We start from the raw sequence: 14877 nt of genomic DNA, 5'->3' as shown, positions 1-14877 counted from the left end.
ACCCATAATCTATACTGTCCGTCTGCACTGTTCATCTGCATCAGCTACACAGAGCATCTACACCATGCATCTACACTTGTCTATACTCTGCAGCTACACTGTGCCTCTATACTGGGTATTTACACCGTGTATCCCACCGTACATCTATGCTGTGTATCTACACCCTGCATTTACACTGTGCACCCACACCATTCATCTACACCATATGTCTACACTGTGTATCTACACCATGCATTCACACTGCATCTACACCTACACCATGCATCTGTATCATACACCTACACTGTGCATTTCACTGTGTGTACACCTACATCTACAATGTGTACCTACACCATCTGTCTACACCATACACCATACATCTATACTGAGCATCTATATTATGCATTTATACTGTGTACATGCACACCATGCGTCTACACTGTACCTGCTCACCATGTGTCTACACCATGCATCTATAGTGTGCTTCTATACACTGCTGCACACTATATACTGCACCTGCATCTATACACTGTACCTGCATACCACATACCCACACCATGCGTCTACACCATGCTCACACACCATATACCCGAGCCGTGTGTCTACACCGTGCTCGCACGCCATATATCCACATTGTGTATCTACACTGTGCCTGCACACCATATACCCGGGCTGTGTGTCTACACCATGCTCGCAAGCCATATATCCACACCGTGTGTCTACACTGTGCCTGCACACCATATATCTACACCGTGCATCATCTCTGCACATCTATATTGTGCCTCTACACTGTACGTCAAACATTTACACTGTGCATTGACATGATGTATCTACACTCTACATCAACACAATGTGTCTACACTGCATGTCTGCATATGTTCATATCACACATCGCCCCTCATGGACACCCTGCATGTACATTGTTCACCTGCACCGTGCATTTATCGATGCATCTACACTGACTTTCCCGGGTGTGTGCGTGCCTCGACATGGCACACGGCTGACTTCTGGGAGGACAGAAACAGGCGCGTGACTCTGGGATTTGGAAGCCCACATTTGTGGAAAGAAGTGTTTCCTTCCTAGTGTTTCCTGTGGTTCTTTTTTTCCTTTCTTGCCATGAGCATATTTAAAATCCGCTGTTTAAAATGTCTTGAAAAAATACTAGGTTGCTAAAAATGCTAGATGGCAAAGAGAGGGGTCCATGTGAGGGTTGTGGCGGGCAGAGGCAAAGGGAGGTCTTGGTACTGCCAAGCTCGGTCGGCAGGTGCTCTGTGAGCCCGGGAAACGCGAGGGTAAACGAAGCTCCAAGGACAACCTCTGCGGCAGGGCATTCCCTTTTGTTCTCTCTCTCCTTTTGGGTGTTGTAGTTTGCCACAGAAATACTGAGTGGTGGGGGACGGGGCGGGGGTGGTGGGAGGGAATGGTGGAGGAGAATGGGCACTGGTGGAGGGATGGGAAAAAGTTCACTGTATGACTGAAATGCAAGCACAAAAGTTCTTAAGTTTGTAACTGTACCGCACAGTGATTCACTAATAAAAAATTAAAAAAAAAAAAAAAGACAAGACAACCTTAAAAAAAATAAACCAATAAAGACAACCTCTGATCTAGCAAGGGGAGTTCACTGACATAAATACCTCAAGGGCGTCAGCACTGAAGGTGGAGCAACGTGGGCGTGTGTCCGAGATTCTTCGTGAGAAACTCGAACCCTGCTGTGTATCTGTGGTGTGGTCTCCTGCAAACTGACCATGCCCGGAGGTGTGTAGGGACAGCCTCTCCGCCAGACCCACTGACCTGCGACAGAGTGAAGCTGTCGCCCTTCCCCGGCCAGCTCTGCTCTGCCCTGCGCTCCGTGTTGCCGGCCCTCATCAGCCGCACTCCGTGGCGCTGAGACACTTGTTACTCAGGGGACATCTCCCAGCTCTCTGCTGCTCAGAGCTGCCCGCAGAGGTCTGTCGAGAACTGAGTCTCAAAATATCTGGCCTGCAGTTATTTTGCTGTAAAAAGGGAATGTTTACAACTCCTTTCTGGAGTTGCCCTCACCCCAGACAGGGAGGTACAGTTTCTCTTCTCTGGCTCCCTCTATCTCTCTGTTTCTCTGTCTCTCAAAGCAGTCTCCACCAAGGGAGGGTTGACAATCTGCTTTCATGTGTATCTGACCATAACGTCCATCTTCGTATTTTTTTTTTTTTTTTTTTTTTTTTTTGCTTTTTGGGTCACACCCAGCGATGCTCAGGGCTTGCTCCTGGCTTTGCACTCAGGAACTACTCCTGGCGGTGCTTGGGGGACCATATGGGATGCCGGGGATCGAACCCGGGTCGGCCGCGTGCAAGGCAAACGCCCTACCCGCTGTGCTATCGCTCCGGCCCCCATCTTCGTATTTTAACAGCAATGACCACAATACTATGACTGTTTAGTTGTAAAAGTGTGAGTGGGTTTCATGTCTTGGTTGAGATTCTGACCTGCTTCTGAGCAGTGTGCCCTTGCGATACTGATCAAGGGACTCCAACATAATGGAGACCAACCTGCCCAGAGATCTCCTGGGGAGGTCAGTCCTCCTTCTCACACCCTGGCTCCATCCCCGCTGCCACGCCCCGCTTTCTGCTCTTCTTGACAGCTCATAACCCAGAGCGTGAAGCACATCACAGTGAACCTTTCTGGTACAAGGAAAGAGGAAGATGAGGGAGGAGCTGTTCCTCAGTGACCCTTTTACCAAGGGTCCCAGAGAGTGTCCTGTAAGGGACCAGAGAGCGTGTCCTATAAGGGACCTAGAGACTGGGTGATACAAGGGACCCAAAGAACCTGTTCTTCTACCAAGGGACCCAGAGAGCCTGTCCTACAAGGGACCACACTTGTACCACCTGAAGAACAGCCAGGAACCGCCCTCGGCGAGGTGGCACCCTCACAGGAACCAGCCCACAGGCCTGTGTGGGGCCAGCCAGCTGGCCTGAGAGGAAGGGTCCCTCCTCGTGGTCAGGAGGGCCGAGTGGCAGAGGCCCTGTGCGAGGGCCAGTAGCAGCACGGCCTGTCATTCTGGAGCTGGGAACACCAAGGCATGTCCAAAGGAGGAAGGGTCAGGCCGGTGCCCCCAGGCTGCAAGTCTGGAGAGACAAAGGAACAGTGGCTGACTCGAGCTGGTGAGCTCAGGTGAGCGGGGGACGTGGCAGCACAGGGCATGCGGGAGCCCTGCCATCCGGCACACCTAGGGAGAGGGGCTGAGAGCGGCATGGAGTCTGGCTCTAGTTCTGCAAACTTTGGCAGGTCCCAAAGTATTTCAAAGACAAAAAACATCCATGCATGTGTGTGGTGTGTGAAAGATGAGATCAGGCTGCACACACGGGCTGGCCCCGGAGGTGACTGCCTCATCTGAAAACCAGACAAGCAAGGGATTGGCTTCCGTCAGTCAAGGACAAGAACGAGGACGGGCCTGGCTGGACAGCACCTGCTCTCGGTCCTCTGGGCGGCCCTCCCGGCCTCCCAGTGGGCTCTGTGAGTTGAGATGCTGAGGGGCCACAGATGTGGCTCATGCTATAGCACTTGCCTTGTACATGTGAGACTGGGTCTATCTCCCAGTACACAAGCACGCACACACACATGCACACATGCACATATACACAGCACATGCATGCATATTCATGCTCACTTATATAACACACCTGCACACATACATGTTCACACTCATGTGTGTAACACGCATGCACATGTAGTGATGCAAACAGTACATTTGCATAATGCACATAGGCATACTCATGCATAGCACATTCACATAAGCACATATGTGATACACACGTATCAATTAATATGGCTGGTAGAGCTCTCACAAGTCAAAACAAAATTGTCCTAAGTGTGTGAATGTGTCACAAATTGTTTGAAACTGACACACGAATTTCCACCCTGTGTTTGTGTTCTCACCTGGGGCGCTGGGAGTGCAGTTGCTAGAAAGACTCTGGAGCACGGAAGAATTTGTTAGCCTTTTCGTTTTCCAGCAGGAATGAACTTAGGTTGTGGAGATGCCGGCGTTTGTCACTGGGCGGCTGGGGTGGGGGGTAGGTGCTAGGGGCTGCTCCTGGCTCTGTGTCCCGGGAACACCTTGGGAACCAGCTGGGGTGTCAGGGATTGATCCCGGCTTGGCTGCCCGAAAGGCCAGTACCTCCCCCTGTGCATCTTTCTAGGCCCTGTGCCTTTTGCTGGTGGTGATTCGGGGGGCGTCATCCAGCAGTGCTCAGGGCTTACTCCTGGCTCTGGGCTCAGGCTTCACTCCTGGGGAGGTGTTGGATCATATGCAGCACTGGGGATCGAACATGTGTCAGGACAAATCAGGCTGGGGTGCATGCAAGGCAAACACCCCACTACATTATTGCTCTCACCTTTATCTTTTTTTTTTTTTTGGTTTTTGGGTCACACCTGGCGATGCACAGGGGTTACTCCTGGCTCTGCACTCAGGAATAACTCCAGGCGGTGCTCAGGGGACCATATGGGATGCTGGGATTTGAACCCAGGTCGGCCGCGTGCAAGGCAAACGCCCTACCCGCTGTGCTATCACTCCAGCCCCTATCTTTTTTTTTTTTTTTAATATAAGAGGCATTTGCCATGCACACAGCCGACCTGGGTTCGATTCCTCCATCCCTCTCAGAGAGCACGGCAAGCTACCGAGAGTATCCCACCCACACAGCCTGGCAAGCTACCTGTGGAGTATTCGATATGCCAAAAACAGTAACAACAAGTCTCACAATGAAGACGTTACTGGTGCCTGCTTGACCAAATCGATGAACAACGGGATGACAGTGACAGTGACAGTGTGAATGTGTCATGTTTGAGATCATCAACACCTCACAGTCCACTCAAATCACAAATCTCTCAGGCTGCTCGCCTCACACTCACCTCAAACTCAATTCAGCCTCACCTCACAGGCTATTTACCTCATCTACCTCATAGGTTGCTTACTTGAAACTCATCTCATAGGCTGTTCACCTCACGCTCACCTCACAGGCCACTCACCTCACAGACTGCTGACTTCACATTCACCTCACAGGCTGCTCATCTCACATTCATCTCACAGCAGGCTCACCTCACACTCAACTCACACTCACCTCATTCTCACCTCACATCTCGCCCATCTTACACTTCACACTCACCTCACACTCATCTCATACTCACCTCACAGGTCACTACCCTTACAGAGTGCTGACTTCACATATACCTCATAGGCTGCTCACCTCATATTCACCTCACAGGAAGATCACCTCACAGCAAGCTCACCTCACACTCAACTCACACCTCACAGCAAGCTCACCTCACACTCACAAGCCACTCACCTCACAGACTGCTGACTTCATGTTCACTTCACAGGCTGCTCAGCTCACTATCATCTCACAGGCACCCATCTCACACTTCACACTTATCTCAGACTCACCGCCAAGCTGCTCACATCACATTCACTTCATACTTGCCCCACACTAACCTTACAAGCTCATAGAGTGGGTTGAGCCGAATCGTGCACTCCTACTCTGCCCACAGGTCCAGGGCCTTGTGTGTCTCAACCTTCGTTGCAGATGTTTGCATCAAGGAAGTGGGACTGAGAACATCCAGTCCCCTCTGATCTGCATTTGTCACTGTCCAGTACATTGATTTTTTTTCTTTTTGGGTCACACTCAGCGATGCACAGGGGTTACTCCTGACTCTGCAGTCAGGAATTACTCCTGGCAGTGCTCGGGGGACCCTATGGGATGCTGGAGATCAAACCCAGGTCAGCTGCGTGCAAGGGAAAGCCCTACCCACTATACTATACTAATGCTCCAGCCCATGTACTTTGATTTTTTTAATGTCTCATTGTATAACTAGAAAATAAAATGTAACTATGTACACAAGTTGCCCTTTGTGCTTGTATTTAATAATGGTGCAGCTCTTTCTAGGTGACAAAAATTAAGGATGTATAATTAAAAAAATTATAAATGCTTGAATTAATTCTTTAAAATCCTATCTTTTAAAATCTTTTTTAAAATCTTTTTAAAAAAATATTTGTCTTGCCCGTGGCTGACCCAGGTTCGATTCCTCCGTTCCTCTCAGAGAGCCCGGCTAGATACTGAGAGTATCCCGCCGGAGACTGGCAAGCTACCCATGGCATATTTGATATGCCAAAAATAGTAACAAGTCTCACAATGGAAACGTTACTGGTGCCCGCTCAAGCAAATCTAGGAGCAATGGGAGGACAGTGACAGTGAGAGAAAAAAATCCTAAATCACTTTTGCACAGTGAGGTTATTCTTCTGAGGAGAAGCATGAGAAGTAGCCATCTTTGTTCTCTGCTGAGGTAAATTAAGCGTCTTTGTTAGATTGGGAACAGAACCGGGAATCTAAGCTGCAAGAAGGTCCCGGGGGCCTGAGTTCCACATCTGAGAAATTCAAAGCAGAAATCCCTCCGGACTAGCTGGGGCTTAGCCGCAGAAGCACCAGGCTCACAGCCCACCTCCCGGAGCCCTGGCCCAGTTAATTGCATTCAAATGCAAATTATAGCTATTAAATCATGCTGGGCCCCAGCCAGCTTCTGGAGCCAAGTTCCTTCCAGCCTGTTTTTTCAAACCGTGCAGGACCCGACTTGATAAGCACTTGGGAGAGTCATTCATTAGAGCCTTGTTTGTTCTTGGCATGTTTTTTTTTTTAATTTTGGAATATTATAAAACTGAGTCACCCAAAGATAACTCTATTATTAAATTTCATTGAGAACATCCATTCTATGTTTCTTCCTTTTTCAGTTTATTCCCATTCCTTTTTTTTCCATCTCCATAGCCTGAAGCTCTTGTCTCTGTTTTCTTCTCTTGTTATCTCCATTAGCATGTTTTCAAATTCTTTTGACTGGGTGCTCTGAAACAAAAGGACAATAGAGGTCTGAATTTTTAAAATCTGAAGAATTCTTTCAGAAAACTTCAAAAAATTGGGGCTGGAGTGATAGCACAGCGGGTAGGGCGGTTGCCTTGCAGGCGGCCGACCCGGGTTCGATTCCCAGCATCCCATATGGTCCCCTGAGCAGCGCCAGGGGTAATTCCTGAGTGTAGAGCCAGGAGTGACCCCTGTGCATCGGCGGGTGTGACCCAAAAAGTAAAAAAAAGGAAAAAAAGAAAAGAAAACTTCAAAAAATTGAAATACCGAAGGAAGCCAATGATAACTATGATATGCGTTTCTTCAACTTGTTCAGTGAACAGGACTTAGGCATTCGCCCCCCAAAATCGCCCCCCAAAACCAACACACAAATAGCCCAGTTCCCGCAAACCTCCCGTGGCCAGGCCAGGGGCCCAGAGGCACCCTGTTTGTTGGGTTTGTCACTGAAATCAGGACGCGTCTCTGCTCTCATTTCTCCATCTGATCTGAGAACAGGACTGTCCAAGCAGAGCAGAGCGGGGCGAGAAAGTGTGGTGGCCAGAAGCAGGGTGACTGCAGGCACGCCTCTGGTATTTGCAGAGTTCAGAGAAAAGGCCATTTCTTCCCAAAATGACTATGTAAAAGGCTTCTTTCTCCTCTGCCTCCCATGGTGAGGATGAAAGCAGGGCCCCCAGCTCAGTAGGAGGTGACTGGGCAGAAAACCAGCTGCAAGACTTGCAGGAGCTCCTGCACGGGACTTGCTGAGCAGGAGAGGCCGCAGGCTGGTTGTGGAGAAAGTCCGGCATCCCCTTAAGCTCTTGGGAGGAAAAGGGGTGGGGCATGAGAAAGGCAGAACCGAAAACAGTAAAGTTAGGTGTAATTCTAGCAGGGTGCACCCTGGTCCCAGCTGTTGACGATGGGGAGGACAGCCAGAGCAGGGACAATCCCAGATGTGGGATAGCCCACCACCCAAGACGTCTTGTGAAGTTTGTGGGCTGGGCGGTGTGCAGTCTGTGAGGGGAGTGTGAGGGGAGTGTGAAGTGTGTCATCTGTGAGGGGAGTGTGAAGTGTGTCATCTGTGAGGGGAGTGTTAGATGACTGGATGTGAGGGGACAGACTGAAATGAGAGTGTGAGGTGAGCTGAGTGTGAGGTGAGTGGCCTCTGAGCTAAGTGTGAGGTGAGTGGCCTCTGAGGTCAGTGTCAGATGAGTGGCCTGTGAGGTGAGTGTGAGGTGAGTGGCCTCTGAGGTCAGTGTCAGATGAGTGGCCTCTGAGGTGAGTGTCAGATGAGTGGCCTCTGAGGTGAGTGTGAGGTGAGTGGCCTCTGAGCTGAGTGTGAGGTGAGTGGCCTCTAAGGTGAGTGTGAGGTGAGTGGCCTCTGAGGTGAGTGTGAGGTGTGTGTTCTGTGAGGTGTGGGCCCGCCAACTTGCTAACTATACACAATGTGTTGCTGTTCCTTGATCCACAAACTCAGGAACCTCGCTGCCATTGCTGGCCCCACAGATCCTGACTGTCGGGCTTCTTTCCAAAAAGTGTGAGGCCACTTCCCGTAGACTCTCGTCTGGGCAGCCGCTCGTCCACACGAAGCAGAACGCTCTCTGCCCTTCTGAGGGCAACCGTCATCAACAAGCATTCTGCCCTTTTGGAATTTGCCATCTGGTCACAAAGTTAAAATCATCCCTGCAACAATAGAGGCACAAAACGCAATGAATATTTGCCACAGGGAGGAAGTAACCGTGGTTCAGAGGAGCAGAGTCAGGAGAAAGAAGTGACTTTTAAGGCGAACCTGAGGGGTTGGAGCGAAAGTACAGCAGGTAGGGCATTTGCCTTGCATGCAGCCTACCCGGGTTCGATCCCCAGCATCCCACATAGTCCCCTGAGCACCGCCAAGAGTAATTCCTGAGTGCAGAGCCAGGAGTAACCCCTGAGCATTGCTGGGTGAGACCTAAAAAGAAAAAAAATTCTAAGGTGAGCCTGAAATAGATGCTGGGTGCTAAGGAGTCTGTTTCCTCACGTGAACTCGGTGCAGCACAAGAAACTGAGGCAGGCCATGAAGGGGGTCATGAGCACACAGATTTGTGTGTGTGTGTGTGTGGGGGGGGGTGATGGCCAGGGTTCTCAGAGTCATCAATGAGGGGGAAATGAGATTCGCAGAGGGAACTGTGGCACTCTCCTTGTGATAGTAAGAATCAGCCTCCTGAAGACGGTTTTTGAAAAGGTTTCCAAGAGGGTCATTGTCTAGCCTGAGGCTCAAAGGCTGTTACTTGCACACACAGCTGTGATCAGTTTTTGTTTTGTGATATACTGCGGGGGGGGGGGGGGGGTGGCAGGTGGAATCATACCCAGCAGTGCTCAGGGGACCATATGGTGCTAGGGATCAGCCAGGATTCTTGCATAAATCCTTCTGCAAACAGCACAAAGGAAGAGGCACAGCACTCTGATCAGAAGGGGGAGCGGGTGTGGTGGTGGTGGGGGGGATTGGGGGGGGTGTGCTTGGCTGGGAGATCCTCACTCTGCCGCTGCTTTCCCTGGAATACTGCCCCAGGGCAGCTGACAGGCCTCTCCAGAGACTGAAGCAGAGGCTGCCCGGGCTGGACTGAGAGAGCTCAGCCCCCTCACCCAGGTAACCAGGGGATGGGGGAGGGGGAGGGGGAGGGGACGGCTCTGAGTCAGCACAGTCCTGAGGCTGCCCTGGGCTGCGTGGTAGGAGGTAGCCAGGGCCCTGCTGCCCTGCAGCTCAGCTACAAGGAGGCGCTTCCATACTGAAGCGAGATCAGCTGGGACAGGGTCCCCAGGACTGGCAGAGGTGACGGCCAGAGCCAGCCCAGCCCGAGGGTCAGAGCCAGCTGGGGCTGGGTTGCTAGATGGTTAGGCCTGTCCTTGCTCTCTGGAGTTCTCCCTGCCGCACTGAAGTGGGTCTGATGAGAGGCTGGATGGTGGGATGGGAGGAACGTGGATCTCCAGCTCCGGCCTGTCCCGGGAGCTGTGAGTTTGTGAGCACGGAGGAGAGGGCTGGGCGGGACAGAGGCTGGTGAGGGTCACAGGGCGCAGGGGAGAGGCGTGCTGCTCAGGGTGCACATGGCGAAGCGCGGCGAGGGGGGCTCTCCTTCCGGGCCACTCACAGCGGGGAAAGCTGCCGGCCTGCACCCCCAAACAGGACCCCGCTTCCCACGCGGCTTCCCGTATGGGCGTCAGTGCCACGCGAGGGTCCCAGGGAGCACGCAGCTCAGGCCCGGGCCTCGCACGCGTCCGGAGTCTGTCCTCGGCACATGCACAACCGAGAGTGAGGAAGGGCCCCTCCTGGGTGTGGCCCCGGAACAGGACACCCAGAGGCTCTTGTGTACATTAAGCTTCGGGTGCTTGGCCACGCCAGCCGCGGGCAGAGGCTGGTCGGGCAGTGCCCAGCGCCTCCCGCGTGGTGCCGGGTGGAACTGGCTGTGCGCGCGGGGCGGCCCAAGGCCCCGCAGGATTCTTCCCAGGCGCCTCTGCACCGAGGAGGGGCCCAGGGAGAGGGACCCCACCCGGGGGGTGTGGACGCCCGCGGACTCCCGCAGGACCCCGGGGTTGGGGCCGGGCGGGTCTGGGGTCCCGCTGCCCCGGGGTGGGGGCGCGGCCGGGAGCGCGGGCTGCCCGGGACCCCCTGGCGGACCTGCGGGAGCCCGGGAGGCGCAGGCTGGGGCCGGGGACCCCCCTTTCCCCAGCGCCCCTGCCCCGGGCGCGCGTGGGGGCGCGGTGCGGACTGTGACCTCAGCAGGGCCCGGCCCGGCCCAGTCCCCGCCCCACGAGAGGCGGGCCGAGCGGCGCCGACATGGCGCGGAGCTGACCGGGCCGGGATGTGGGGCTCCGCGGACGAGAGCTCGGTGCGGGTGGCCGTCAGGTGAGCGGGGGGCGCGGGCGCGGGGCGCGCGGGCTTTGTGTCTGGGGCTGCGCACGCGCCCCGGGTCGGGGGCCGGGGGCCGGGGGCCGAGGGCCGGGGGGATCCGGGGGATCCGGGGAATCCGGGGGGCTCCGGGCGGGTCCGGCGGGGTCCGGCGGGGTCGGGGCAGCAGCGCGGACCACCCCCTCCTCAACCCCCGCGCGGCGCAGTGCCAGGCCGCTCCCCGCACCCGCCTGAGCGCGCCGGGCCGGGCCAGGTGCGCGGGGAGCTCCCTGCTGGCTCCCCTCCTCTCCCTCTCCCTCCCTCCCTGTCTCCGTCTCTTGCACGCGCATGCACCTATTTGCACGCTCGCCCGCCGCGCCCAGCCGGGTCGTGCCGGGACCCCCGCCCGACCGCACCCGGCTGCACCCGGGCCTCGCCCACACGGAGGGGAAAATCGCCTCATCATCCCGCACCCTCCCGCAGCTCCTGACTGCGGGGCGACCGGGAAGTGTCCTCCCAGAAATCAGAAAGGGTTTGAATTATCCTTCGCCCTTTAGTCCTTCTGGAAGGTTCTTTAGAAACCCGAGCTGTCACCGTCTCTAGCGATCCTGGTGACACATCACGGTGGCACAGGGGGGCAGAGTCACACCCGTCCTTTCCTCAGTGGACCGAGCCGAAGTCGAGGTGTTCTGAGGCCCCGGGGCCAGTTTCCAACCCACAGGGGCCAGCCGTGGGGCCCTGAGGCCTCCCGGGCGGCCTCTCCGGATGCAGCAACCTTGCAGCCACCGGAGAACCTGCCTGCCCGGGGCCAGCTATTGGGCCGGTGGTGGCCGGGCCTCCTTGGGCTGTGCACTTAAGGCCGGCCTGGGCCCGGGCAGCCGCAGATGGGTCAGGCAGGGGAGGAGAAGCGTCAGCCCATCGCCACCAGAGACTGGGCCGCGACACACCCATCCGCGGAGAAGCAGGCGCTTGTCTGTACAGGGGGAAGATGCAGGGGAGACAGCGGGCAGGAGGGGGCTCCCCTCCCTCAGGCCTCCGGGCTGGAGGGGGCAGGTTCTGACCCCTGAGTCAGACGCGGAGTGATGCAGCCCCAGGCCCGCGCTGTCCACGGGCCGAGATGCAGACTGCGGGTCTGGTGGGGACAGCCTGGCGGCCCTCAGCGTGGGGCCGGAGGTGGCCACTGTCCATGGGGGCAGGCTTTGCAGTGCTGGACGAGGGGTCCCATGTCTCCCGCATGTTTGTGGGGCCCGGGCCCTGGTCTCGGAGCTGAGTGGTGTTTGAGAGGGATGCAGTGTGCAGTGATGGGCAGTGGGCCTGCAACAGCACCCGGGCCTGAGACCACCTTTGATGTCGGTTCTGTTATTACGTGGCCATTTCACAGAGGAGATGCGGGAAGATGAAATAACCCCAGTCGGGCAGGCGGCAAGTGGCAGAACCGGAACCCACCGCCCGGCTCTGTCCGGGAGCCTGGGTGGGACTGCCCGCGGGCAAGACGGAGCTTGCCCGCCACACGCTCCTCTTCCTCTTCCTGGTTCTGCGCGAGTTCAGCTACAGACCGAGGCAAGGGTGGCGGCAGACGGTGGGAGCCCACCTGTGCAGCCCTGGGCCTCTGTGCTGGGCGGGCGGCCGGGGCGGGCTGCCTGCGGGTGACGGGGCCTGTGCCCAGGTGGGGACTCTGCAGCCCCATTGCACGGCCAAGGAGAGCTTTGAGGAGAGCACTTAGACAAAGGGTCTCATTGAGGCAGAATATTCAAATTCAGACTATTTAATTCAGCTGGAGTGTGGAGTGTGGTCGTGGGGGGGGCATCTGAGCAATGGCCTTACTAACCGGGACCTGCGTTCATACCAGACTTTAATTTTGATTCGCTTATTACCGTTTTTTGTTTGTTTTTGGAGAGGGTTGCACCTGGCAGAGCCCACTCCTGGTTCTGTGCTCAGGCTCAGGGCACTGGAACCTGGGTCTGCTGCATGCGGGGGACCTGCCTGCTCTGCGTCCTCTGGTCCCAGTTTTGATTCGTTCAGGTTTCAGGTAAAGAGTTCTTTGATTCTGGTCCCTGTGGGGGTTGGGAAATGTTTATGTATCAGTGGAACAGTTTGTTGTATGAATTACTGTTCTGTGAGATCTGACGATCACTTGGAATCCAAGTGACAGGTACTGATGCATTTGCACTAATATGTTACATTTCAGAGAACGTACGCCAAATAATGTAATCAGAACAGTATATAATTATGACATAAAATGACGCATGAAAGAAAATTACTTAATTTCGCCTGTTAAGTTTTTCTTTAAAAAATGTGACTACCCGCAATTTTAAAATGAAATGTAATTTTGCTCATATTATCTTTGATCCACAGTGCAACTGTGTAATTGTTAAGTTTGAGGAAAAGGGTCAAGGATAAGTCCAGTAGAGCCCCCGGTGACCTGAGGGCAGCTGCCCTGGGTTTGCTCCCGGCATCATACACAGAACTATGAGGAAGAAGCTCAGGGCAAAGTCGCCATGTTATTCATCAGAAGGATAAAAAATCACAGAAACAGGTCAAGCCGCAAACAGGTCAGGGACTGACCACACCCTTGATCAAGAAGATACTGGAATTTCAAGTGACTATGAACACAAATCACACACATAAGTAGCAGGTGCACATCACACATGTAATATAGGCATGCACATCACACATAACAAACATATCTTGCATGTATAATATGGACATGCCACATGCGGTTTGATATAGACACATCACACATATGTGACATAGGCACACACAAGTACAATACAGACAAATCACTCATGAATAATACAGACATGACTAGTGTGTGTAATACAGGAATACACATTACACATGTGTAATATAGACACAGACCACAGGCCACTGTGATACAGACTTGTGTTATAGACACACACTACACATATGTACAGTACAGTTGCACAGCACACATGCATAATGCAGGTATCACATGCATATGTAGTACAGACACACACCTCTCATGTGTGGTAGAGACAACACACACTAGTATGGTACAGGCCTGTGCATTGTGTGTAATATAAGCACGTTACACACATGTGTTGCAGGCACACACACATGTAGTATAGACACATCACAGATGTGTGCAATAGGACGCACACCACACACGTGTGATAAGACACACCACGCATGTGTGCAGTAAAGACATGCTATCACACGTGTGTGCCACACAGGGCACGGCAGGTGATGCAGCACTCCTGGCCCAGTGTGCAGCTGCCCAGGAGCAGGGCGGGGCCCTGGGCAGCTGCAGAGGCCGTGTGTGGCGTGCACGCCTCTCTCCTCGAACTGGTGCACTGAGGGGAGAGCTTCCTCTCCGGAGTCTCTGACGTGGAGCCGGACGAAGCGAGACACGGAAGCCCATTGTGTGTCGTCTCATTGTGCACTCGGGAGCCAGACTGTTTGCACGACCTTGCCAGTGCCCTTGGGTGGTGCCAAGCGTGCTGTGGTCTCACTGCGTCTGCAGGGGCACCTTTCGCGGCCCCGCCCTCCTCCCGGGCAGGTAGCATGAAGGTGTTTACTGCACTTCTCACGGGCTGCGTGGCTGAGCTGTTGGCATAAGCAGCCGGGTAGGAGGAGAAACAATGTAACGTTTCAGACTTGCTTGCTCTGTTGGCCTCGGCCGCCTGGTTGCTAGGGAGGATCCCCACCTCTTTCTCTGGCCCGGCTCTGCGCTGTCCCTGCCCCCGCCAGCCTCCCCAGGCCCGCCTGCCCACAGGAGGACGCACCTGCATCTCTGGGTGCCCCGGTGGCTTCTGAGCCCAGGCACTGCACCAAGAATGAGTTCTGAGTCCCCAGGCCCGCGGTGTGTGAAGCTGAGCTCCACCACGCGTGCCAGCTGGCGGGGTCGGGTGGGAGGACCAGCCTTTGCAGGTGCCTTTGGTGAAGGTGGTTTTCGGATGCAGTCTGTTTTGTCTGTTCCTTCCATCCTTGCTGCGGTGGGCGTGCACACCCCCTCCCCGGGACTGGCCCCAGCTGACCCCCGCCTGCAGGGGAGCAGGGGCAGAAGCCCCAGAGACTCGGGTGCCCTGGGAGGGTCATGGAGCACAGTCCTGCCTTCTGGACAGTGACTCAGGCTGGCACCCGTGCTGGGGAGGAGCTTCCTGTGTCCTTGTTTGGGCTGGAACCTGGGGGTGGGGGCGCCCAGCCCAGCCCAGAGCCAGAGGGATG

General features: G+C 54.8%; 1 protein-coding gene and 1 long non-coding RNA gene across 6 annotated transcripts in view; one reads left to right on the top strand and one right to left on the bottom strand.

Annotated features, from left to right (window-relative positions):
- Nucleotides 1-6655: 6655 nt before the first annotated feature.
- Nucleotides 6656-8776, bottom strand: LOC129399111 (uncharacterized). The gene is made up of 3 exons (XR_008626939.1): nucleotides 8674-8776; nucleotides 8265-8510; nucleotides 6656-6836 (listed from the first exon to the last, which is right to left on the bottom strand). It is a non-coding gene; the product is annotated as an uncharacterized LOC129399111 (long non-coding RNA).
- A 1770-nt stretch (nucleotides 8777-10546) lies between these two features.
- KIF21A (kinesin family member 21A) overlaps nucleotides 10547-14877 on the top strand; it is a 61702-nt gene continuing 57371 nt past the window's right edge. For all 5 annotated transcript variants that reach the window (XM_055118035.1, XM_055118034.1, XM_055118033.1 and 2 more), the window contains exon 1: nucleotides 10547-10707. In XM_055118035.1, coding sequence (XP_054974010.1) covers nucleotides 10664-10707 — 44 coding nt within the window. In that variant the 5' untranslated portion in view covers nucleotides 10547-10663. The remainder of the gene's footprint in view (nucleotides 10708-14877) is intronic.

Source organism: Sorex araneus, chromosome 10 (genome assembly GCF_027595985.1).
Source record: "Sorex araneus isolate mSorAra2 chromosome 10, mSorAra2.pri, whole genome shotgun sequence".
In the NCBI taxonomy this organism is placed as follows: Eukaryota; Metazoa; Chordata; class Mammalia; order Eulipotyphla; family Soricidae; genus Sorex; species Sorex araneus.
This window is presented reverse-complemented; position numbering and strand designations above follow the sequence as displayed.